Genomic DNA, 26,936 nt, shown 5'->3' with positions numbered 1-26,936 from the left:
CTGGGGAGGGGGTTCGGGGGGCTCGGCCATGGGGAGGGGGTTCGGGGCGCTCGGCCCTGGGGAGGGGGTTCGGGGCGCTCGGCCCCGGGGAGGGGGCGCAGGTGGCACTCGGCCGTGGGGAGCGGACTCGGGGGACTGAGCCATGGGGAGGGGATGCCGGGAGCTCGGCCCTGGGGAGGGGGTTCGGGGCGCTCGGCCCCGGGGAGGGGGCGCAGGAGGCGCTCGGCCCTGGGGAGGGGGCGCAGAAGGCGCTCGGCCATGGGGAGGGGGTCCGGGGAGCTCAGCCCTGGGGAGGGGTTTCGGGGGGCTCGGCCCTGGGGAGGGGGTTCGGGGCGCTCGGCCCTGGGGAGGGGGTTCGGGGCGCTCGGCCCCGGGGAGGGGGCGCAGGTGGCACTCGGCCGTGGGGAGCGGACTCGGGGGACTGAGCCATGGGGAGGGGACGCCGGGAGCTCGGCCATGGGGAGGGGGTTCGGGGCGCTCGGCTCCGGGGAGGGGGCGCAGGTGGCACTCGGCCGTGGGGAGCGGACTCGGGGGACTGAGCCACAGGAGGGTGCCGGGGCCTCAGGCCTGCACCCGGCCGCACTCACCCGTGTAGAAGGCCAGGATGGCGACAGGCGCCCCCACCAGCTGGTCGCACAGCACCTTGGCCAGCACCGCGCCGGGCGCGCGGCCGGGCAGCGCCCGCTCCAGCCCCCGCAGCCACACGTAGTTGAAGTTGCCATGGAAGCTGAGGGCCACCAGCGCCACGTGCCGGGTCTGCGCCCAGTCGGGCTCCTGCCCCGGGCGCCGCCGCAGCAGCTGCTGAGCCGCGTCCCCGGCCGAGAAGAGGCTGCCGTAGAGCAGCACGTTGCAGAGCCAGGGGAACCGGCGCACCCCGCTCCGGAGCAACGGCCCGGCCATAGGCTCCCCGGCCTCCCGTGCCGGTGTACGGCTTCCACCCGCCGCCGGGCCAGAGCAGCAGAGCGCACAACGCCGCCTTGTGCTGCCTCTTCCGCCCCGCCTCTTGCCTGCCGGAGCCGCCCAGCCCCGAGCCTCTCGCCCGCTCGCCTCCTGCCAGCCCTGCCCCGCCTTACCCCAGCCCTCTCGTTCCCCAGTCAGACATGCCTCTGTCCTTGCCTTGCCCCTGCCATCCCCTCGCGGACTAGCACATCCCCCACTATACCTGCTCCTGTTACTACCTCCAGCTGCAGGAACTACCCCCGCCTCCTTTCTCAGACCTGCCCCTCCTCCTGTGAAACCTTTGTCTTCTTCTCAGAGAGCCCCCCACATTTCTCCTTCTGGCCCATCGCATCTGCTCCTCCATAGACTCTTCCCCAGTTCATAAACCCAGCAGAAGACCTACTCCCCATTGCTCTCAAACTTCCTGGACCCTGGTAACACAATAAGCCATATTGGATCAGACCACGTAGTACAGTATCCTCCAGTAGACGCCTCAGAGGATGGAGTAAAACCCCTCTTGTGGGGGCAGATCATTTCACAGATGTCTCATCCTCACCTCTCATAGTTGAAGATTTTCTTAAGCCTTGAAACACAAGGTTTAATATCCCGTCCAAATATTTTATTGGTATTAAGCTTTATTGTTTTATTAAACTTCCATCGTCCCAAGTTTTTCCTGAGCAAAAGTCATTTCTATTTGTATAACAGACTCCTATGCACAGTTGTATTGAAACTGTGCACAGAGCTGTGCCCCCACAAAGAATTTTAAATACATATCATGAATCTAGTGCTGGGGAAAGGTGCTGGATTCACAGCCTAGGCAACTGTTTTCAGCAGGGAGGTGGCAGTTCAGGCTCTATGTTCAATCAGTCCTTGACAGCTCTACTAACAGCTCTGGTGGCAGGTTTTGCAATGTGATCACTTGACCAAGGAGTAGACTAAGACTCCTAACTCCTTTCACAGAGGCCACATTTCCATTGAAATGAGTATAATTTACTGTTAAATAACTCATATGTGTAGAAAGCAACGAAGAGTCCTGTGGCACCTTATAGACTAACAACTATATTGGAGTATAAACTTTCGTGGGTGAATACCCACTTTGTCAGACAAAGTGAGTATTCACCCACAAAAGCTTATGCTCCAATTCAGTCTATTAGGTGTTAGTCTATAAGGTGCCACAGGACTCTGTTGCTTTTTACAGATCAAGAATACACGGCTACCCCTCTGTCATATGTGTAGGAGATTATACCAGCATCTGGTGAAATCATTTCAAAGGAAAATCCAATAAAGATTAGAATACCTATGAAACAGATGCACATTACCTGTGTATTGCTGATGTAGGTTGAGAGCCTGACAAATCTATTGAAAAAGACACCTGTTATCCAGACAAATTATACATCTTTTAGGGTTATAAAGGCTGAAAAAAAAGTGGGGATTGTGTTTGTCCCTTAAAGTTTGGCCCAGTATTTAAATCTGCAATCTCTACAGCCAAAAGACAGACAAGTTCTAGGTGCTGAGAAGACATCTGTAGATCCCACCTGCAGACTCTTTGGGCACTACTGGAATCAGACAAATCTGATTGTCTTTTCTGAGAGAATTGCAGAATTAGTGGGTGAAGGAGGAGATAATAATATCCAAATATATGGCATGTGGATGTACTAATACATTTTAGACTGTATCAGAAACATTCCTAGAAAAAATAATTCAAATAGGCTTGGGAAGGTTTTTAGGCCAAAATCTGGCTAAAAATGCCATAAAGAAAGAAGAATGACAGACAGTAATGTATTGCATTTAGGGTAAGTATATTGTGTAGGCAACAGGGATCCCAATTAGGTATGGTCTTATTTAAGATCTTAATTATATGGAAGTAGAAATTAATAGCATACTATTGATGATATTTGTAGATTATACTAATTTGAGATGAATAATATAAAAGAATCTAGAGCAGTGGTTCTCAACCTATTTACCACTGTGGGTCGCATATGCAGCTCTCTATGTATTATGTGGGCAGCATCCACCCAATATATATATACTACCTGTACGTCCCTGAGGATATCACATGGGCTGTAGCTGTGTGCTGATTGGGTTGAGAATCACTAGCGAGATTAGACACATGCACAGAACATAACATGAGGTTTAACTGGGAAAAATATAAGCAAACACACCTGGGGGGAAAACAGAGACTTTTATGCTGTCTGCATAATAAAACTCGTAACTTCATAGAATGTGTGAATCATGGGAGATCATTATGCTACTAATCCCAGTCTCTTCTGCCCTAGACTCAGCACCTTCGAAAATTTACCCATTTAATTCCTTCATGTTCTCTGTCTGTAAAAAGGGAATAATATATTTCCTTTCTCCACACTTTGTCTGTCTTGTCAATTTAGATTGTAAACTCTTCGGAACAGGGACTTTCTCTTATTATGTGTTTATTATTATTATGTGTTTATACAGTGTCTAGCATAGTAACCCCCTTATGATAGATAAATAAATACAAATGAATACAAAATTGTAACAAATAATAATGTAATGCACAATCTGCACTGGCTTTAATTCTATTTGGGGGGAAATTGTTTATATTCCAGAACCAACAGTTAACATGCAAACATTGGGCCCAATCTTTCTCCAAGTGTAGTAAATGGCAAATCTAGAACGGGATCAGGCCAGTTATATTGAATGTTGTGCTGACATCCTTTGGTAATCCCAGTGCACTTGAAAATGAAGATGTCTTGATCTGCGGTAGTTTCAGGGACCAGTGTAGCACACAGATGTAGGAGGTACTGAGAAATTTGATAGGACAACCAAGGTTTTTTTAAAGGCTAATAACAAAACATTATTTTATAAAATACAGTTTGTTTCCCAAAATCCATAATAATAATAATACTGCTAGGGTTTCTCTTCTGAAAAGGAGGTTGTCTTGTTTTGGTCTTTCGACAATATTATGAGCACCCTCAACAACATTCTCTCTCATCCTGGCAGTTGTGGAAGCACTACTCAGGTAGGAGAATGGGGGATAAATTGACTGAAAGAAAGCTGCTAATATGTTATTGTTATATAATATCATTTATATTTGTATTATCATAGTACCTAGGGGCCCATGTTATGGGCCCACCCACACTGGGGTTCAACAGAGTTAGTTTCTAAACACTGGATAGGCTGCACGGATGGTAACCAACCATATTAGAACCATGTTTTAAAATGTATTCCATTTAGATGGAAATATGTTTATGAAATTACTTTAAACATGGTTCCCACTGTCTGTTTAAAGATTAGTGTAGGTAGGGCTTAAAACAGCTCCTAGTTCTTGCATAATAAAATACATATGCTAGGAAATGAAAATGCTTTGTTGTTCATGATACAGTTACAACCATGTTAATTTCGGCTTCACTGACATTACAGAGAGAGAAAAATCAATGTTGCCAAATTTTAAGAGCGAATAGAATAATAGAGGCACCAATTGTAAAGGAATCCACGTGGATAGACCCCTAAGAACAGGAAATATCTTCAACTTTCAAAAAGCATGTTGCAAATCTCAGCCCAATTTTGCAAAGAGTCATACACGTGATTTTCCCACTGACTTCAACGAGAATATTCAGAGTGTGTAAAATTAAACATATGCCTAAATATTGCAGGATCAGGCCTGATCCTTATAAGAATTGAGTGCCTGGAATAAGAGCTCAGGATCAGGGATTGAGAGATCAATCCTGTATTCCCTGCCATCCAAAACTGCCTTTGAAGTCAATGGAAGTTTAGCCTACAAATTACAGAATTGGGCACAAACAACAAATGTTTAAATATAAAACTAAAATCCATTATAAAATTATTCAATGTTGTCCTTTTAAATTACAATAAATGTTCTCTTTCAAAAAATCAGTAGAGCATAGCAATAAAACCTTGACACATTTCTGTACTTAATGACTTTAAAGAAAATAATTCAAGCATTTAAATGTTTGATAAAAATCTGCTAGAGACAATGCTTTCAGCCTATAGGATAAATCTCTCTTTTTTTTATTAAGTTATTATTTTAATTTAAACAATTCTAAATGCTCTAATTTGATTTAGCACTTGACATTGTTCGCTCAAGCTTTGAATGTTATGATTACTTTTGTTAAATGCTGGATTAACTGCTCCAGGGGATCTGACGCATGGACAGCAACGGTGTCACCTTCCCCAGCCAATGTGGGGCAAAATACGGTCAGGAGGCAACCATCTGCAGGTTGAGAGGGGTAGTTCAGTGTCTTGTTTCCCATTTAATCATAGGTACATAAGACTAGAAGGGATCACCTGGGTCACTGAGCCCACTTCCTTGTTATTGCAGGCGACCCCCTATAATCCAGCTCATAAATCTATCAAACTCCATCTTTAAACTAATTAGATTAATCCTGGCATCCTCCGGGAATAGCAACGATGGTGCAGATTAATGCCGACTGCGGCGATGACAGCTTGTGCACTGACAAATTCATTGCACACACACACCTCTCAGTAGCAACCCAGGTTCCGTGCAGGCTCACCCTGGGCTGGGCGCCGTGGCGATACAAATACCTTGTCTCCCGACCAGCAGCCGCCCCTCAGTCTTGGAGGGATTCACGAGAATCCCTGCAGCCCTTCGCCCCATTAGTCGCACTGCCACTACCACTGCCACTACCACCCTCCCTGCTGGGGCTAGATTCGAACCGGCAGCTCCACGGGGCGCTATAGAGCTTTTAGTGGGCTCTGCCTGCCCAGCAGTACCCCTGCTACCCGCCTGTTCCTGGGCACGGTGCACTGCAGAAGCGTTGCGCATGCTCAGACATCCTCTCTTCGGCACCCCTCGCCTCTGGAATGTTCCATTGTCTAAAAAAAGAGGGGAGAAAATCAGAAGTGAAGGGGTTACTTTTGGTGTTGAAGACGGAGATCAGTTCTTCCCGCATTCAGCCTGCTGTCATCGTAGCTTGTTTCCGGGTCCGTTGAAGCGCAGCTGCCCGGTCTGCCTGTTGTCCCATCCCTGTATTCTCCCAGATTGGTACATCCCACTTCTGTCACAGACAACTACGGGTGCCTGGAAGGCACTGTCCCCTCCGTCCCCTCGGCGAGCGCGTTCCCTCCCTTTTCCCTCAGCTGATCTCGTCAGCGCTGCCAGCGTGGAGCCGGCTGGCCGGCCGAGAAGGCGGAAGTGCCCGTAGGGGAGGAGTCGTACCCAAGAACTCGCCTGGCCATGGAGAGCTCCCTGGAGAAGGTCTGTGGGTGCGGGAGGGGGCATAGGGCATGGCTGGGGGTGCCGACGCAAGGGGGCGCTGAGGGACGAGGGGGAGAAGCATTGAGGGTGTGTCTAATGTGAAGGGGCAAATGGGGGTGCCCAGGTTGGGGGGGCTGATACAAGGGGGGGAGGGAGACTGGGGGCCGGCCTGATACGGGGTGAGCGGAGGCAGGTGGGGGGGAGAGCCGGGCTGACACAAGGGAGGGGAGCCGGGCTGACACAAGGGGGGGAAGGGAGGAGGGGGAACCGGGCTGATACAAGAGGGAGCAGGGAAGGGAGGCTGGGGGGGGGGGGATGTTTTGCTAGTGAAGGGCTTATCCCTCCCAGGGGGGATATACTGCCCTGCTAAGAGGCACTCAATGAGTAGTGAAAGTGCCTGGTAGGTAAGGGGTGTGGAGTCCTACCGTTTTTAGAGGACTATCTTGCAAGCCACAGAAAAACATCCCCTCCTTGGCTGAGAAGCCATGCAGCGTTCGGAGCCAGGGTCTGCAGGTTTATGGTCAAGGATGGGGAGAAAGGAGGATGAGGATTCCGCCCCCCTCCCCATTGCCTCCCTGTAACTAAATATAAATTAAATAATGTATTTACAAGCAAGAAGCCAGGGGTCATCTTTCATTCTTCCCTCCCCTCAACAATGTACGTTTGAGGAAGAGGGGATTAATTTGGTGACTGTTGTTCAGTGTTTTGTTGTTCTGTTCTGGGTATCAGATGATCTGATGACACAGGGCCCTTTATGGTGTCTCAGAGCTACCTAGCCCTTCTCAATGGAGAAAGGGTGAGTGACATTGGTTCAAGCATATCTAGAACAGTGTCTCTCAACCTTTCCAGACTACTGTACCCCTTTCAGGAATCTGATTTGTCTTGTGTACCCCAAGTTTAACCTCACTTAAAACTACTTGCTTACAAAATCAGACATAAAAATACAAAAATGTTACAGCCCACTACATAGAGCAGTATAAACAAGTCATTATCAGTACGAAATTTTAGTTTATACTGGCTTTACTAATGGTTTTTATGTAGCCTGTTGTAAAACTAGGCAAATATCTAGATGAGTTAATGTACCCCCTGGAAGACCTCTGCATACCTCTATAGGTACGCATGTTCCTGGTTAAGAACCACTGCTCTAGAAGGGACCACCTCAAACAAGAAATCATCACATACTCCCACAAACCAATGGAAAATATCAGGAAACCTACCTGGAGATCATGTAAGAAACCCCAAACAGGACTTGTCTCTCTAATATCCTGAGTCCAGTGCTATTGCAAACAACTTTGGTATGAGCAGTCAGTTCATGTCACGAAGCACTGAGTCACAGACAAAACAAAAAACAGTTTCCAGCCATGCTTCTTAGAGCTCAAAACACTTGTGAATCTGCTTATGTTTTGAGATACCTTTCAGTGTTCTTCCCCCTTTGGGAATATATCCTATGTGTGCACTTTAAAAGAGGTGAAGCTTATTTCCTGAGAATGTTGGTCTTGAAGAACAGGATAGTGGTGGGAATGTTAGTTAATCCCTTTCCCCGTGTGCACTTGATGTGATGTTTTTTTCCTTTTCATACTTCCTGTTCTGCTGTCCTACACACTGAACACACAAGTGTGAACCCTGTAAAGCCCACAAGTCACTGTTAGAAAATCCTGTGCCCTCTGTTACAATCTTTAAGTGAGTCCCTAAAGCAGCAGTTCTCAACCAGGAGTCTGTGGGATGCTGGGGGGGCTGTGAGCAGGTTTCAGGGGGTTCACCAAAATAAACCAGAGAGCAGGGCCAGCAGTAGACTTGCTCGGGCTCAGGGCAGAAAGCCAAAGCCACGCTGGGCTGAAGCCAAAATTAGCTTTGCGGAGCCCTGTGTGGTGTGGGGCCACAGGCAGTTTCTCTGTTTGCTACCCCCTAATGCCAGCCCTGGCTTTTAATCTACTGGATATGCATAAAAACAGTTGTTGTGGCACAGGTGGGCCGTGGAGATTTTTATAGCATGTTGGGGGAGGTGGGCTCAGAAAGAAAAAGGTTGAGAACCCCTGCTCTAGACCAGTGGTTTTCAAACTGTGGGTCACGACCCAGTTCTGGAATGGAAGGAACTGGATCGCGGCGGCTCTGGTCAGCACCGCCAACTGGGCTCTTAAAAGTCCCATCGGCGGTGCTGCCCGGCTAAGGCAGGCTAGTCCCTACCTGTTCCGACACCGCGCTGCGCCCCGGAGGCGGCTAGCAGCAGGTCCAGCTCCTAGGTGTGTGTGGGGGTGGGGGTGACGACAGAGGGCTCTGTATGCTGCCCCCACCCCGAGCTGGAGGGAACACGGTGTCTGTGGGCAAGAGCCATGCGGAGCTGCTTGCGCGCCTCTGCCTAGGAGCTGGACTTGCTGCTGGCTGCTTCCTGGGCGTAGCGTGGTCCATGGTGCCTGGACAGGTAGGTAGCCTGCCTCTGCACCCATGCTGCGCCTCTGACTGGGAGCTGCTCAAGGTAACCCCACACCTCGATCCCCTGCCACAGCCCTGAGCCCCCCCAAACGTGGAGCCCCCTCCTGCACCCCAAACCCCTCATCATCAGCCCCACCCCAGAGCCCTGACCCCCTCCCACACCCCAACCCCCTGTCCCAGCTCAGAGCCCCCTTCGACACCCTGAACCCCTCATTCCCAGCCCCACCCCACCGCCCTCACTCACCACTTCTACCCCAGCCCTGAGCCCCTCCCACATCCCAAACCCCTCATCCCCAGCTCCGTTGGGTCACAGGCATCAACAATTTTCTTCCACTGGGTCACCAGAAAAAAGTTTGAAAATCACTGCTCTAGAAAACTACTACAGAGTAACACTCATGGTAGCATGATACACCACTGAAATACAGCAGGTGCATGAATGGTAGCAGGAGACCTGTTCTACAAGTCACGAGGGAGTAATTGTGTTACATGTTTAACCAGATGTCTTCATATCATTCATTGATATTTATCACCGGTTTTTGCATAACTTTATTAAGAATATTATATATTTTACATGTGGTTAAGAAAAGTGTAGGCAGTTTTTCTACTGCTACATAATATATACTGTATACACAACACAGTAACTTTGATACTTCAGTTTTATAGCTTGTTTGGGTATCAGCTAGGTGAGTAAGGTAGTGAAAGCCAAAACATCTCTTTGTGATGTTTGCTAAGTGTTCATTTCTCACAATTTGACTAGATTTTAAAATCGGTTGAGGAGAGTAATATTGTGAAGGTTATGTGATAGTCCTGGAGAGCTCAACGTATTTATTCCAAAGTGCCAACAAAAATTACAACAGTTGATCCTGGTTCTAAAGGATTCAAACTGCTTGAGTGAGGTTTAATTACAGTTACTACGGTAGTTCATAATGCCATCTACTTTCTGCCTGAGGCTAGTTGACTGCATAGTTTACTGCAGTTATTTAAAGAATGTGATGCATTATGACAGGAGTTTTCTTCACATCTTGTAAAGTCAGTATTCTACACTACTGCTAAACTAATGTAAAACTTCTTTTTACCTTATTTATTATGCTACCACAGTAGAACCATAAAAAGCATAGTTTTGGGGTTAAATGTTAAAGGCTGCCATAAAGAGATGGTTAGATTTTCTTCTGTATTTGTTTTTAACCTAAGGACTTGTCTCTACTGAGAGAAAGCACCATGTTAGAAAAAGTGTGAGATAAGATGTGAAAAAATTATCTAAGTCAGGGGTCAGCAACGTTTGGCACTCGGCTCGCCAGGGTAAGCACCCTGGCGGGCCAGGCCAGTTTACTTATCTGCTGATGTGGCAGGTTCGGGCGATCGCGGCCCCCACTGGCCGCGGTTTGCCGTCCTGGGCCAATGGGGGCAGTGGGAAGCCGCGGCCAGCACATCCCTCGCCCGTGCCGCTTCCCGCCGCCCCCATTGGCCCAGGACAGCGAACTGCAGCCAGTGCGGGCTGCGATCGCCCGAACCTGCCGCGTCAGCAGATAAGTAAACTGGCCTGGCCCGCCAGGGTGCTTACCCTGGTGAGCCGCATGCCAAATGTTGCCAACCCCTGATCTAAGTTAACTTCTTATGGAGGACCCTATGATTAACCAGGACCAGCTAGTTCATTTTTAAACATAACCATCTGTACCCACATTAGGTTCAAAATCATGTTTAATAATGTGTTAACACAATGTGAGTTGTTTTTTTTTCAGAATAGATGAGGTTTAGGAGAGTAATGCTCAGATCCTATAAAGAATTAAGCTTGTGCTTAATTATAAGCACAAGACTATTCCCAAACCCTTCTGAAATCTTTCCATTATATATGTTAAAAAATTAGATAGATATGGAGAGTCATACTCCACACTCCTTCTTTTGCATACCTTGGTTTTTTTGCCTGGTGAAAGCCCTGCACTCTTTTATGTGATAAAATCTTGTTTTCCCCGGCTTAAAACTTGCTGCGCCTCTTGGAAAACTTCCCAGTGGCCAGATAGGTAAAGAAGTCAGAAAATGGTGGATGAACAAGTTGTATGTGCTTTATTTAGATGTAATGGTAAATAGTTGTTAAAAACATATTAGAGCTGATCAAAAAAACCTTTGAAATTTGTTGATGAAAAAGACACATTTTCTACTGTAAATTTTCACCAAAAAGTATTCCATTATTTGACCATCACTCACATATATAATATGGTAGTGCTTATAGGCCCCGGTCTTGTTTGTGCAGGGCACTGTACAAACACAGATGAATCTGAGGCCAGATGAACAAACTTTAAGAACTGCAGAAATTGTTCCCTGGTGCTACACGGGAGATCAATACAGAGTAGCGCCTCAGACACAAAGTATAGAACCAGACAAATGGACTTTTGGGGTGAGCTTTAATTCCCAGGAAAACTGTGGGGGATTCTCTTGCTCTATCATATTACACACTTCCTGAAAGATTTTCTGTTTGGAACCTCACAAGAAATTGGGGTTAAACTTGGAAACCTGCAGTGGGTTTAAAAAATAGTTTGACAAACACAAATTTGTAACTTTTTTTTCATTTGTACCTTGATTTTTCCAACACTTTCCTCAAAATTTACCTTGCTAAAACCTCAGTCGTGACTGGTACACAAGTGATCAGGTGCCTTTTGTGGGATTTTCGCCTTCCTTTGTAGCTTCAGAGTACGTGGCTCAGTAGTATGTAAATATATGGCAATGTCTGTGTTTAGAAATGCTCATTGTTTCCCTAAACATGGAAAATGTATTTTGGTTCCATGTCCATCCCGTGACTCTTGTGTCGTTGCTGTTATCACTACGATATCCTGGTAACTTTTGCTGAAAACTTGTGATCACAGACCTGTGGGTAGGAAAATAATAGGGACCAAAATACACACATAAGTAAAAGCAAAAAAAAAAAAATCTGAATGAGCTCTAATTGCGAAGTAGATAGATTGGTTGTCTTCCCTTTCCTACCCTCCCCACTCCTCTCCCCCATTTCCCTGTGAGCTATTTTTCATGTACCTGCTTTGGTGGCAAACTTGACTTGGTCTAGCGAATAAACCTTCAGGATAATATCACTTTAGCTGGGAAACAGATCAATGTTATAAACCAGGGGTAGGCAACCTATGGCACGTGTGCTGAAGGCAGCACATAAGCTGATTTTCAGTGGCATTCACACTGCCCGGGTCCTGGCCACCGGTCCAGGGGGCTCTGCATTTTAATTTAATTTTAAATGAAGCTTCTTAAACATTTTAAAAACCTAATTTACTTTACATAGAACAATAGTTTAGTTATATATTATAGACTTATAGAAAGAGACCTTCTAAAAACATTAAAATGTATTACTGGCCACACGAAACCGTAAATCAGAGTGAATAAATGAAGATTCCGCACACCACTTCTGAAAGGTTGCCGACCCCTGAACTAGAGGGACCGAGACCTAGTATGATCAGAGTAAAATGCCTCTGATTCAAGGGTAAGGAATTTGGGCTGAAAACAACAGGATTTTCAGGTAGTGTGATCTGAAAGGGGAATCCCATTTTGACTTTCCCCCCAGTAGCCATGATGAGACATAGAATGAGATCAGCATCCGTGTCTGTGTACACTCTGTGTTTTTGTGATAGTAACAGCCATACTGGGTGACACCACTGGTCCATCTTGCCCAGTATCCTGTCTTCCAACAGTGGCCAATGCCAGCTGCTTCAGAGGGAATCAACAGAACAGGCAATCAAGTGATCCACCCTGTTGTCCAGTCCCAGCTTCTGGCAGTCGGAGGGTTAGGGACATCCAGAGCATGGAGTTGTGTCCCTGACCATCTTGGCTAATAGGTATTGATTGACCTATTCTCCCTGAACTTACTTAATTTTTTTTTAACCCCATTATATTTCTGGCATTCACAACATCTGCTGGCAATGAGTTCCACAGGCTGATTGTGCATTGTGTGAAAAAGTGCTTCTTTTTGTTTAGTAGGCAACAGGTTTAAAACAATTTCATTGGGTCACCTCTATTTCTTGTGTTATGTGGAGGGATAAATAACACTTCCCTATTCGCTTTGGCTTTCAGAAGTGGTGTGCTGAGTCTTCATTTATTCACTCTGATTTAAGGTTTCGCGTGCCAGTAATACATATTAATGTTTTTAGAAGTTCTCTTTCTATAAGTCTATAATATATAACTGTTCATTACTAGTTCCTACCTGTACTTTATCAACTTCTTTCCTATCCCCTTCACCAGGATATAGAGTTCCCCTTTAATAAATTGATCCCTGAGAGATGGCTGCACTCAAACCGTGTGCTCCTTCACACCTATCAACACTTCTGCCAGCCCTTAGTTTAAAAAATCTTCTACAACCTTTTTAATTTTACATGTCAGCAGTCTGGTTCCGTTTTGATTTAGGTGGAGCCCATCCTTACTGTACAGGGTAACTTTCCCTTCCATCAGAGGACCCTGAAGCACTTTACAAACAGTAATTAAGATCCCTGTGAGATAAATATTATACCCATTTTATGTATGGGGAAACTGAGGAACAGAAGTATCTTGCACAAGGTCACATATGAAATTAGTGGAAAGAGAGTCTGACTTCAGTGGGCTTTGGATGAAGCCTGTAGTCGATCTGTGTCGGACTAAAGAAAAGAGCCCATGCTGGGCTTACTTCCAGTCCCATCCTCTGTTAGAGGACACGCTTGCCCATGTTGGAGAATGGGGATAAGGAATGTCATCACTGGATGTGGTTTCAGTGTCATTGGTAGGGAATTATGCTTGATTTTTCTGAATCATAATTGACTAACTTTCTTTAATTTTTAATCTGAGTTTGTATTGTTAAAATCACATACCTTAAATATACTTTGAAAAGTTCAGAAAATAAATATTTCTTATCCAATTAGCAATCAAAATAAGCAATCAGGGATTTAGTTCACAATGAAGTCCACTTCAAAAATCGAAGGCTTTTTGGATTTTATGACATCTCATGTAACTTAGAATAACTTTTTTATTTCATGATGACAGAAAAGTAGCTGGAGCAAACAAGACTTCACTGGCTACATAATCTACTAGTTGTACTGGCAAAAGGCTTGCATATATGATAGCTATAGTTGGAAAAAAGACAATGTGTTTGTGTGTAGGTGGAAAGGTAAACATTGGTAAGTTTTTACTCAACACATAATTGCAACGGAGAAATTGTGAGCTGTTTTGTTTGTTTATAGCTCAGTATTACAATGGCTGTTACAGATCATTCCACAAATGTCACCATTCAGGACAGATCTGTTCAAGTATTTTGCATGCAATGCCAGAAAAAGATTTCTAATGTTGTTTAACACAAATTATTTCCTTCCAGTGAGATATTTTTATTGTTTTATGAATGCCACTCAGGCTTTCATAACTCCAATATATAGGCTTCTATAATCAATAATATTCTTCAGTCAATTACTCTGCATAAATATTCACTTATGGATTTGGAGGTTATTTTATTTAAGTGTGCGAGATCACTGCAAAAGTTTTTGGATTTGGTGCAAGGAATGCTATGAAAACATCAGTGGAGTTGCATGGAGATTTTACCAGTAAATATAAATAGCATAACTGGATTCAATTTTTGTTTCTCTATGGTGACTCTCATATTCCCATCCATTAATGTTATCTTAAAAACTTGACTACAAATGGACACTCTGATGTTTTGAATGTCAACCTATAATTATGTGTCAGTTGCTATTTCCATGATAAAATTTTTGGAACTTTCATTTCATTTTTGTAAGTGTGGAGTCTTTACCCACTCCACCATTATCACTCCTTGCCTCCACATACATGGGTTAAATACATCTCTAAATATTGTCATAAAAGTAGTCTTTAAAATGAGAACTGTAAACTGAATTTTTTCTGAGTTAGTCCTTGAGAAGGAAATGGCATACAATACATACAAATTCATATTCCATCCATCTTTTGCAGTAATAAACATGCCTGCATTCTGTTCTCCTTCCCCCACCCAAGTGTGCCAGTATTAGTGATGACGGCAGGCATATACAAGCCAGTGGGAGCACTGTTTCTCAGCTACTGTAGCAAAAGAGTAAGAGTCAGTATGTCCCTACAGTACAATTAGTACAAGGTGGTGGTGGTGGTGTTGTTTTGGTTTTTTAATATCTCTAGATAAAAAATGGTGGACAAAAATGTTAAAGGCTAAACTACTGCAGTGGTGGAAGCTTTGAGCTCAAGACCAATTCTGTGAAGGTGGACTAAATCTCAGTTTTTAGATGACGCAGCTTTTGCCTATTTTTGGGAGGGTGGGAATGGGGGTTGATAAGTTTGGTCTGCAGAGGAAAGGAGAGAGTCCCTGTAACAGGATCTCCCCAAGCTCAGCATCAAAACCGGTCTCTGCCTCAATTTCCCAGATCATGTAATTCAGCTGGCTGGCTGGCTGCTTCCACCAGTGCCAGTGTTTCCTTCCCTTTTCCCGGGGATGCATATATAGTTCAAAAAGAAACACCGTTTGGCATCAATCAGACAGGTCCTGCCACCTGACTAGTCCTCGGGCCTCCGCCTAAGAGGGCTTCTGCTGTGGCTAGCTGGTGTGGGAAGCCCCCTTTCAGCACCTTTTTCTGACCCAGAGTCTCCTGCAAAAGCTTCCCCAATCCCATCCTTAATTAAAATGCTTGTTGGCCTTTTATCTCATCAGGCAGGAGCCAGTGGCTAGTCACAGGTAGGGACTATAATCCTAAGGAATTTGGGCTGTGTTTACATTGCAGCTGGGAGTGAGCCTTCCAGCCCAGATAAACTGATTTATGCTAGTTGGGCTCATGCTGGTGCACTAAAAAATAGCTGTGTGGACTTTGCAGCACTGGTGGAGCTTGTTTGGCTAGCCCAAGGGCTGGTCCCCACTTAGTCCGGACTTCGGACTAAGGTACGCAAATTCAGCTACGTTAATAACGTAGCTGAATTCGAAGTACCTTGGTCCGGACTTACCGCGGTCCAGACGCGGCCGGAAGTCTCCCCCCGTCGACGCCGCGTACTCCTCTCAGCGAGCTGGAGTACCGGCGCCGACTGTGAGCACTTCCGGGATCGATTTATCGCGTCTTAACCAGACGCGATAAATCGATCCCAGAACATCGATGGCGTGCCGCCGGACCAGCCGGTAAGTGAAGACTAGGCCTAAGTCTCTGCTGGTGCTTTAACGTCCACACAGCTATTTTTAGCATGCTAGTGCAAGTCTGTTTGCTTAGGCTGGGAAGTTCATTCACAGTTGCAGGGTACATGTATCCTTAAAGGGCCCTTCCACAAACATCCATTGTAGGCTAATTCATGCAACAAGCTCAGGCTTTTTAGAGACTGTTTGCCTGTTCTGGTAGGAGGAAGAGTATAAGTACAACTGTTGGAGGATGAGACCACTCTGGTAATACTACTAGTCTTGGTTGGACCAGACGAAGATGTAACAAGTTCTCAGCCTTTGTCAACTAGAGGGAAAATCTCCTACATAAATCAGCATTGAAAATCAGGTTAAGAGTATATCATGTTAAAAAATGCAAGGAAATAGAGTTAAGGTTGTTAGTCTGTTTTGAAAATTAGGGTAGTATAGAGGCACAACAGGCTAAGTTGAATGATACTATAATCTTTCAGATTTGTGTTGTAAGGCTTTTGAGCCATAGTGTGAACTTAAGAACAGTGACAGCCTTAAATTGAAACTTCCTTTCTCTTTACAGTTGTTAAAATTAATATAAAAGTTTAGCCTCTTGTTTTCGACTTCCCCTATAATTGATAGCTTAAGCGTGTTTGAGAGTTAAACTGAGAGGTCCTTAATCTAAATATATGAATAAGATTACATTGCATACTGTGTGTGTGTGTGTATGTGTATGTGTATGTGTATGTGTATGTGTATGTAAATAAATAAATATATATAATATTTATTTTTAGTGACGTTGAAGTGAAACACTACAGTCAGGTTTTCAGTCACTTACCAAAACTTTTAGTATTTTGGGCCTTCAGAGGAGGAAAGTTTCCTTTTGCTAGGGATGATGTTCATATATCCAGTGTTGTGTCTCTGATTCCTCTATTCCTTCTTCCTGTTGCTCTGAACCCCTCACTGTTGTATCATTAGTTTTTGGTGAGGGTGAGAGCCTGTCAGGACCTGCTCTAACTTTTTTGCTGCCCCAAGCAGCAAAAAAAAGTGCCGCCCTGCCGTAACACGCCCCCCCTCCCCCCTGAGTGCTGCACCGCCGAAACCCTCCCCGGCCGAGCACTGCACCACGCTGTTCCCCCCCCCCCCCCCGCCACTCCCAGATTGGCCGTCCCTTCCCAGGTGCCACCCCAAGCACGAGCTTGGTTGGCTGGTGCCTGGAGCCAGCCCTGGAGCCTGTGTATCTGAAACTAAGCTGAATTTGTCACTCTAGCGTCTATCCCAGATTTTGCAGAAATTTTATGATGCATATCCCTTATCGGGATTTTTCAACATGATATTGTATAAATTCTACATATAGAAATTTTTCTGTAAATTATATGATCTTGCAAAGGCTTATATTTTTACTTTACATACACAGGTTCATAGAAGTTGTAAGTGAGAGGTTCCTGGGGCTACAGAATGACTGTGAATAATAGCTACAGTTGGGACTGAAGGTACCACAGAGATGAATTTGCAGATCCAAGCTATATGTAGTGGGCCTAATTTGAACACCAAGAACTTTCCTGAAGTTTTTTCAATCTGGATTTCAAACTAGCCTCCTCCCTCTGCTGCCTCTTCTTGCTCCACTCCTTCCTCCCCACCCCAAAAGACACAACCTGCAAATTTAAGTGTTTGGAATGAGTTTTGGTTTCCTTGTTGAAGAGAGGTTTGAATCTAGAGGTTTGCTCTGGATCTACACCTCTACCCCGATATAATGCTGTCCTCGGGAGCCAAAAAATCTTACCGCGTTATAGGTGAAACCGCGTTATATCGAACTTGCTTTGATCTGCCAGAGTGCGCAGCCCCCCTCCTCCCCCCCCCGGAGCACTGCTTTACTGCGTTATATCCGAATTCGCGTTGTATCAGGGTAGAGGTGTATCTGTAATAAAATCCATGTTGCTATCCAGTATAATTTTTTACTTCAATACACAAATATTTATTAATTTAGTATATTTTGAGTTGAAGATGCAGTATTTGATATTTGTTACCGGTATGTAACTTTAAATCTGAGCTTATTCTGAGTGCTAAAAGCAATAATTATGCTGTTAGAGTAGTTAGTAAGAGTGGCATTTGGGATTACCCTTTTTTTTTTTTTTTTTTCTTCCCCCAATAATAGATGGTTGACCCTACCTTAGCAGAAATGGGAAAGAATCTTAATGAGGCCATGAAGATGCTGGAAGACAATCAAAGGTATCTACAAAGAATAATGGCTGCAAGAACAGCAGATTCATGTTACACATGTAGATATTGATGCCAATGTCTTCAAGCAAGTGGAATGGGGTTTTTTTCTACTAATTCTAAGACCGATCATTATCAGATATTTGTACTTAATTTCTGCCATATTCAAATCAAGAATGTTTCTTGACTGAGGGTGTTTGTTATTAATGAATATTTGCAGGGCCAATCCAATACATATTTTGTAGCATTCAGTCTAAATCCAACCAGGACACATTTTCTAAAGGCTTTGACTTGCTCTTAGCATGTGAATAATGGCTCCACAAGTAACTTTTACTTCCATCTCACATGATCTGCTGATAAAGGTTTTCACCAGCCTTATAAAGCGTAGTTTTTAAGCTTTTTTTCTTCTTAATCAAAGGAAAGTCAAATCAACAACTCTTTTTAAGGTCATCCTTAATTAAATCTTATATTAGTCTTGTTGATCTATTCAAATTGTATTCAGTGATTTTTTTCACTTGTGAACATGCCAATGTATTTTTGAGCATTGAACTGCACTAGGAATTTGTTACTATGCAACAAAAAGTTAAAATGTAAGTAACTCTTTTTCTTGTATTTTTAAATTAGAAAAATTGAGGAAGAAAATGAAAAGAAATATGTAAGGAACGATATTCCTGGACCACTCCAAGGGAGGTAGGTGACCATGTGTTCTTCATATTCAATGTACAAACTCTTAAATAAAACATGTTTGCAATAATTTTGCAAGGAACTTATAATATATACTATCATGAAAATTTAGGTGTCCAGCCACAAAATCTGGTCTCCTGACTATGCCCACGATTGATATATTTTATTTATAGATCAAAAAAATTACTTGCCCTTTGCGAGTAGGATTTTGTGTCACTGGTAGCTTATGAAGCATTAGTTGTTTGCAACGTTGTAGTTGTGTTGATCCCAGGATATTAGAGATAAGGTCGGTGAGGTAATGTCTTTCATTGAACCACTTTCTGTTGGTGAAAGAGACAAACTTTCAAGCTACATAGAGCTCTTCTTGAGTTCTAATAAAGCCTTAGAGAAGATAATTTAATGGAGATTTATGTCTTTATTATATAGCATAATTTTTATGTAGATTTACTTCTAAATCTGAAATATTGCATTCAATGAGTTTGAGACACACATTCAGACAGGAAATTAGTACTTGAGAATGATATTCCATACTATGTGAGGCACAAAGCACCATGTTTAGGATAATGATTGGCCTTCACAGAAAACTATACATCATTCAGCTTAACAACCTGAAAGTTTATATCCTATGATTTGTGCATTAAATTATTGCATCTGAAAAATAAGATTCAGACTTGCATTGTCATAATCTTTCTTCTGCAAGATCATTCATGAGCCCAAACTAAGACTGCAGTTCAGTTTCCATTCTAATTTAACATGGGTGTAACAGCAGAAGAGTATTGTGAACACACAACTTTTTTTCATTTAAAAAAAAAACTTTCATGGCAGTTAATGAAACTGGTATGAATCGATGAAGTTGAACGGACTTGTAAGAAGTTGGGAATGCTTTTTATTAGTGTAACTGTTACCTCTTTTATACTTTCATTATTTTTCATTTTATTAATATAGGTTTTAATTTGATACTATTTCAAGTTGGGTTGGTGTGTGGTGGCTTTTATTTTTGCACTTCTAGCAGTTGTAAGGCAGCATAATTCCAGAAATGGTTTCAAGAAACACTTTCTGTTCACTAGAACAGATGTTTGTAAGTAATCAGTGTATTTTAGAGATAATCATATTACTGAGAGATGTGCTCAACTTTGTGAGCTCATGATTGGATCCTCTGAGTTTGGACATCTACTGGCAAGGTCTTCACCTACAATCCAGCCCTCCAGGCTGAACGATTGCTTAGTCAAGCTTGTCAGTCCAAATCCTCAGATTTCAAGGGAGCCTCTATGTGGGCCAGTTCCTTAGGCCTGTTGAAATGTCCCATGCATAAGTCAAGAGGATCTGGACTCATTGATACAGCAGCCTTCCCACTACAGTCCTGCTGTGTCAGGGAGGTCAGTAGTAGTCTCCTCCACTGACAACTTTTCCCCACCATCCCAACATTCTACAGAGCAAAACCCTTGTGTCTTGTTACAAAACTGTTGTAAGTGGCCTTTAGAATATGTATCATGAGGCACTAGAGTTGCTCATCTACTTACCATTTTTCCTTTCCTAGTGGGCAAGATATGGTGAGCATTCTCCAATTAGTACAGAACCTCATGCATGGAGAGGAGGAAGATGAGTCATCACAGTCTTACCGGTAATGCTAAATTGCATTGTTCTATTTGGAAGATTATAACCTGATAACTATATTTGCTGTGATAATTTTTCAAGCCACAAATTGTACACTTACAAATTTTTTTATTAATTTTAAATTTGCAACAGTGTAAGGTGTTTTAACTAAACCTTTGTTACATTATACACTGAACCAGGAGAAAAAGTAAAATGTGGAACATACCTAATAGGAATTTTTTTAATAGTCCTAATAGCAAATTGAAATTGGGTTGAAATTATGTAACTATCGATGACTTTGTGGTAATGTTTTTCCTCAAAATAGCCATACTCTTTACTGCAGTGAATTATTAAAAGCAGTTGTGTATAGCTGGGAATTATTCCTGGCTGACAACTCAATTTGTTTAAATTGTCCTCAACTTTCTGAGCATTGCTTATGCTGCCTGCATTCTGTGGAAACCTAACTTTTTGACTTACCTTCAGAATTTTTAGTTGCATCAGATATAGTATAGTTGTAAATTACAAGTTGCATAGTATTTCTGCATATGGATTTTTTTTTTTAAAGTGGGGTAGTCTGAGCCTGGGAATGGGAGTCACTGAATTCTAATCCTTACTCTGGTACTGACTTATTTGTAGCCTTGGGCAATACATTTAACCTCTCTCCTTCCATTTCTCCATAAAATGGTGATACTACTAGACTCCCTACCTGCACAGGGGTGTGGAAGATCAATATTTGCAAAACTGTTTGAAGATTTAAAATGTTATATAAATAATAGTTATGAGAAAAGATCTAGTCTAAACTTCCAAGTTTCATAGCATCTGCTTTCTTTTTGTGTATATACCAGGCCTAGGCATATGTTTAATGCATACTAAAATCCTATTGTAAAAGGGTAGTTGCAGTTTTAATATGTTAGTAGGTTGAGATAAACTCTATACTCCTTTTTAGGGCTTATCTCAAGCAGCTAAAAGGTGTCTAAACTACAACTGCCGTGTCTACACTGATTTTAACATGTTAATTAATGTGTTAAAATTCACCTTCTCTCCTAGTGTAGACATGGCTCTTTTATACTTCATTCTGATATATAGTTGAAGAAAATATTGCATCTTAACCAGTTCTATGACATTCTGGGCATATCCAGTAAAAAGAGAAAACATAAACCCATTATAAATATGCATGACCTGCATCAAGCTGACAGTTATTCTCATACGATGTTTCTGGTTTGCAGACTTCAGAATGTTGGAGAACAAGGTCACATGGCTTTACTGGGACATAGTCTGGCAGCTTATATTTCAGTGCTGAACAGGGAAAGGCTGAGAAATCTTACAACTAGAATCCTTTCGGACACCACCCTGTGGCTTTGCAGACTCTTCAGGTAAGTCATGAATTGCTTATTTATTATGTACAGTTGCGTAGTAAAAATGTTTTTTAAAAAAAAAAGTCTGAAGTATGATTTGTGATCTTGATAGCCGTATGCCTTAAATTAATGATACAGTGAAAGATCTTAAATACAGCACACTTGTTTACAGGTTGCTGTTATTGAAAGCCAAGAACTTGTCAATAATATACCAGTCATAAAAGTGGTTTTTTATAAGGAATTTACAATGGAGTTAGGGGCCAAAGTACAATAGTGGGTAGACAGATGGTTGAATATCCATTTATATAAGCATATAAAAGCCTATAAGCGCTTTTAAAAGAGGTCTTCCAGCGAACCTCTCATTGGTTCTGCCTTGGACTTTGTTTAGTCTTTATGTATAGAACAGCTGAAGAATTTTCAGTGTATTTCCTGATGGTCTACCTGAACTTGTAATTTAGATCCAGCACTGGAGGGGAAAGAAAAGTACAAGAAATACGTCAGGTGAAAAGAAACTTAGTCAAACAACTAGATTATTTCCTTGTATGGCTTAATTTCATGTAAGATTCTTACTCAAAGTGCCTTCGTCTTGAGATATGCTTTAATATATGTGAAAACAATGCATTTCTGGTGCTAGAGCTGGTTGACTTGCAAATTAAAATGAAATCTGGCTGCTGCTAATATGGGAAATAGTTCCCATTTGGTAAAGAAATAACTTTTGGGTGGGACAAAGCTTCACTGATATCTCATTTAATGGTAATCTAGAGGTATTCCCTAACCGCGCAGTTCTTGAGACCCGGGTTGAATGACTAACCCTGGACTAACATGGTTTGGACATGTTGTAAAATACAGGATGTTAATTTGCAGACAGCAGGAAGGGTAATAGGGATACCACATGGTGTTCAGTGGGACCCTGGACGGAATATTATGTTGACTGGCTCCAAAGAGAATGGCTTATGCCAGTCCCCTGCCATGAAAGCACTGGCTATTGTAGTATATGCCTATTATATGCTGTATGCAGTGGATGGTCAGTGACAAACTGATAACTGGTCTCCATCCTGATGGGATTATAGTCTAGAGCGCTGATAAAGACAAATGGTACAACAAAGCGGATTTACACAGAGGTCTGATTAGCCATGAGTGTCTGCAAACTGAGTTTTAAAGTATTCAGTACTATTAAAGCCAAGGCAGCAAGGGGAGGGGAAATTAATGATACTAAGGGCTTTTATATGAACGCACACCAAGAATCTGAAGGGAGCTTTAACTTAAGACAAATTTAGTCAGGAACTGTTTCACTTTAATATCCCAACGTTTCTTTAGGTTTTGGGGGCTCCTGATGGGAATCTTAGTCTTATATGAAAAGGATATATTGTGCATTAGATGTCTCAATATCAAATCATTTGAGCCTTCCTGTCGGAGGAAGGAATGAGGCATGGGCTTTTCATTAAATTAACCAATGAAGCGATAAAGGAAATAACTAAAACTGACCCAGCCATAGAGCTATTAAAGGTACAAATTATCCCCATCTATAGATAAATGAAGGCTTGTTTTAGCTGCGTACAGTGACAGATGGACCTTCTGTAGAGCCAATATAATCAGCATTCTCTAGTTGGTAGAACATAAGATGAATGAATATCTGTATTTAGCTATTTAGTAAACTCTTGTAAAAACTTTAAGTTTTTGAAATCTTACATGGATATGAGGCTAAGTTTCATGGCTCAAAGATGAGCTGCAGATGGGTTAAGCAAAAATCCATCTATTTGACAGTTTATGTCCTAATACCCAGTCTTAGAGGAGCAGTTGGTCCCATTCTGACACCTAATATGCACGTTAGCAGTGATTTCACATCAAGCGTGAATACCTGCTGGACCTTGGAACAGGTGTGTGTAGGGTAAGATGAGTGGTATATTTGGTTTTACAACTGCATTTATATGATATATCCCAAAGAGTCTATGAATAATTTTTAAAATGTTTCTAAAAATACGTTTAGCTTACCTTATAGTTCAGCTCCAAAAAGGTTTCATGGCTACTATAAAGCATGATGGAATGTCAGTCATTTGGGTAATTTATGGTGAGGCTGGATGCTGCATGATTTAAAAATTTAAGCTGAGGGATGGACTGAGCGACTCTTAGGTTATTCAGGACTATTGATGTACATGTTGGACATAAATGATGTAGCAAAACTCCAACTTCCTTGTCACTTAATAAATCCTGACCTGTACTACTCTTCCTCTTGTTGGCCCTTCATTTTAGTTAGGTGGCTATATTTCTTTATACTGGAGCTGTCAGACCTTTATTAGATACCTAATTCCACTATTGTCTCTTCTTGGCTTTTAAACATTAGTGTGCATATCACCGCTGAAGCCAAAATCCTTCGTTCAGAGAGATAAAAACAAATTAACTGCTTGTACAGATTTGTAGTCCAGTAGTCCAACTTCCTAGGCAGTAGACGTGGCAGTGAACTAAATAAATTATACTAAATGGCAGTCTGTTTGTTTGTATTTCAAGGAGTGTTAAAATAGGATATGAGTAACGTTGGCTATTATGGATTTGTTTGGTAGTGGCTTCGTACTAAAGTTTGCAAGATCCTGTCCACGTTTAACTCTATTTTAAAAAAAAATCTATTTCACTCTTGATTTACAATATTGTGCTTTGAAACTGCATCATATTGCATCCTCCTCACTGACTCTTATGATTCTTACAGATGTGAGCCATACCCACTTGCTGATGTTATTTTTATAATGGAGTTTTTTAAAAGTGAAAAATCTTTCCTGTTCCTCAGATGTTTCCATCTACATTTTATGATCTGGTGGTTTCATTCAGTGCATATAAGTCTGAGAAAATATTTTTACAAACTTTGAGGATTTTAAAGAGTGGTTTTCTTGCCCAAGTCCCCTCATCTACTTCGTTGTAACTGTAAATAGAAATAGAATGTAAAGTAAGCTTTCATAGTTACTAATCTCGGTCTGTGCCAATATAGTTTACCGTGCTCTCCCTTACCTTAATAATTTTTTTTTTTCTTTTTTCCTTTACCCTCTCTTTAGCTCTCCAAAGGTCACTTCCACTATTCGTGTCAGAACCATGATCCTCTGAATCTTTTTTTCATAATCTTTGTCTCCTGGAGTCACAAACTCCTGTGATATAATAACGTGTATCTGGACTGGATGGGGGAGATCAAATTAAAACCTTATAAAACTAGAATTAACGATTTGCCCTTCATCTGATTTCTATCTTGGCTTCGTTTTATTTGTAATGTTCTGGGGTTGGATAGAGCTTCTAATTTAATGAGGAGCCAAAACATACTAACATATAACAGCACTTAGATACTTTTGTTTCAGATGCTATTTAAACCAATAAATGTAATATAGCAGAGACAAAGCAGAAGATTGGAAGCAAGGAATTCCTGAGGTCTAATTTTGACTCTGGTCTTGGGCAGCGTACTTAGCCTTTCTGTGCCTCAGTTTCATATGCCCAATGATTATACTGATGTACCTCTTCATAGAGTATCTGAGGGCAGGTGTACACTATGGCAGGGATCTACGCTCTGAGATCGATGATTTAGCGGGTCTAATAAAGACCCGCCAAATCGACGGCAGATCACTCTCCAGTCAACCCCTGTACTCTACTCCCAACAAGAAGAATAAGATAAGTTGACAGGAGATTTTCTCCTGTCGACCCCATGGTAACTCGACCTAAGGTACGTCGACTTACTGCGGTAGTGTAGACATAGCCTGAGATAGAAAGCACTTGTATAACTGCTCAGTATTTACACACACTAACTAAACTAGGACTGTTTCTGTTGGTTTGTCTTACAGGTATGAAAACGGGTCAGCTTATTACCATGAAGATGATCGTGAAGGTCTCTTAAAAGTCTGTAGGCTTGTTATTCACTCTTGCTACGAAGACTACACAGTAGAAGGATTCAATGTGTTATATAATAAGCAGCCTGTTATATACATTAGTTCTGCAGCCAGAACAGGCTTGGGCCAAACTCTCTGCAATCAGGTAAGTAGTTTTAGTGTAAAGTTTTGAATCTTTGCTGCATATAGAACCTTGCAGGCATCATCCTGCCTAGTGGCAGCCTAGCTAGATTTTGAGAATGGATCTAGAGGTTCACAGTTAGAGATTGTTATGTTGCAGAAACAGCACACTTTTTGTGTGGGTTGTTGCAGGTGAGTAATGGGTGGGTGGAGGATTGCCTTTCCATCCCTGTTGTAACTAGAAGATCCTTCATTTATCTCCATTCTAGAGCCTCCACTGCTGACCTCTCAATGGGGCTTTACTCAGTTTGCCAGTGATACTCTGTCAACCAGAGAGGATCTTTTTGAGCGAAGTGAGGTTCTCTGACTCTCAGGTGGCTGAGCATGCTGTGTCTGCAACAGTGCTATTTGTGCATTCACATGGCCCTCATCATCCTGGTATCTGAGCCTCTTCTGAATTGTTAAATAACAGAAATACCCTTCTCCCTCTTTTCCTTCCCAGCTTGTGGAACAAATAGCGTTTCTAGAATTTTTTTTTTCTTTAAGTTTGTGTGTGTGTACGCGCACACTGAACTTAAGTTTTCTTGTAGTGTCCTAATGGTCCTATATATATATATATATATATATATATATATATATATAAAGTTTATTTTAGGTGGGGTTTTTTTAGTTTTTTAAGCACAACTTCCTTGACGCTTCTAAATTTTATCTTTTAATCAAAGTTAGTAATAACTGATGTATGAATAAACAATGAAAATCACAAATAAGATTGTCCTGAAGCCAGCCAAGGAAGGGTACAACCATGCCCTGAAGCCAACCAAAAAATCTGCAAAAACGATAATAAAACATAATGTTATAAGTTTGTAAGACTGTTTTATTAATTATAAGATTCCAAAGCAATTTCAAAACATAAAGAACATAAACCTATTGGGAATAAACTAAAATAGCCCAGAATGGAGCCATAGGGTTCTAGTTTACAATATTACAATATTCATCTGGACAGCAAGATAATGTTTTCTGATTGCACACAGTTTGTATATTCCAGCAGTGATGATGTGAGAGTTGTAGAGAAGAATTTTCTGAACTTTTTGTATGAAACAGTTGCATCTGATATTTTATTAAGGGTGATTGTTCCTGCTTTCATGTAGACATTTCAGTATAATAATCATTTTCTTTTGCATGACGAGCTTCTTGTTTGAAATGGTATTATCACTAAAGCATTACTAAAAGATGTCTCAATTTACTGTTGAACTTTACTTTTTCTTAGGAATATTTTTCTGCATCCAAGTTCTTTGAAAAAATTAATCTCACTGAATTTTTACTTGGAATAGCGAGCTTGTAGATAGGTCCTGAATAAGATAAATTGTGGTTTTTAAATTTAATCTTTTGAAAAAAGGCCAACATTATATACAACAGCATGTTGTAAAAAT

The 26,936-nt window shown here is 42.1% G+C and overlaps 2 protein-coding genes and 1 long non-coding RNA gene across 5 annotated transcripts in view; 1 reads left to right on the top strand and 2 right to left on the bottom strand.

Annotated features, from left to right (window-relative positions):
• BMERB1 (bMERB domain containing 1) overlaps positions 1 to 1,007 on the bottom strand; it is a 112,740-nt gene extending 111,733 nt beyond the window's left edge. For both annotated transcript variants that reach the window (XM_054041190.1, XM_054041189.1), the window contains exon 1: positions 588 to 1,007. In XM_054041190.1, the coding sequence (XP_053897165.1) occupies positions 588 to 900 (313 nt within the window). In that variant the 5' untranslated portion in view covers positions 901 to 1,007. The remainder of the gene's footprint in view (positions 1 to 587) is intronic.
• Positions 1,008 to 3,452: 2,445 nt separating this feature from the next.
• LOC128844168 (uncharacterized) lies at positions 3,453 to 7,628 on the bottom strand. The gene is made up of 2 exons (XR_008446444.1): positions 7,369 to 7,628; positions 3,453 to 5,769 (listed from the first exon to the last, which is right to left on the bottom strand). It is a non-coding gene; the product is annotated as an uncharacterized LOC128844168 (long non-coding RNA).
• The window catches only part of PDXDC1 (pyridoxal dependent decarboxylase domain containing 1), a 45,672-nt gene continuing 24,739 nt past the window's right edge, over positions 6,004 to 26,936 (top strand). The window contains exons 1-7 of one of the 2 annotated variants that reach the window (XM_054041638.1): positions 6,004 to 6,151; positions 17,098 to 17,173; positions 17,836 to 17,909; positions 18,522 to 18,587; positions 20,119 to 20,202; positions 21,401 to 21,547; positions 25,342 to 25,531. In XM_054041638.1, coding sequence (XP_053897613.1) covers positions 17,836 to 17,909; positions 18,522 to 18,587; positions 20,119 to 20,202; positions 21,401 to 21,547; positions 25,342 to 25,531 — 561 coding nt within the window. In that variant the 5' untranslated portion in view covers positions 6,004 to 6,151; positions 17,098 to 17,173. The remainder of the gene's footprint in view (positions 6,152 to 17,097; positions 17,174 to 17,835; positions 17,910 to 18,521; positions 18,588 to 20,118; positions 20,203 to 21,400; positions 21,548 to 25,341; positions 25,532 to 26,936) is intronic. The other variant, XM_054041637.1, reaches the window with a different exon arrangement.

The sequence above is a fragment of the Malaclemys terrapin genome, chromosome 10, assembly GCF_027887155.1.
Source record: "Malaclemys terrapin pileata isolate rMalTer1 chromosome 10, rMalTer1.hap1, whole genome shotgun sequence".
In the NCBI taxonomy this organism is placed as follows: Eukaryota; Metazoa; Chordata; order Testudines; family Emydidae; genus Malaclemys; species Malaclemys terrapin.
The sequence above is the reverse complement of the archived record's forward strand: the minus strand, read 5'-3'. Positions and strand labels throughout refer to the sequence as shown.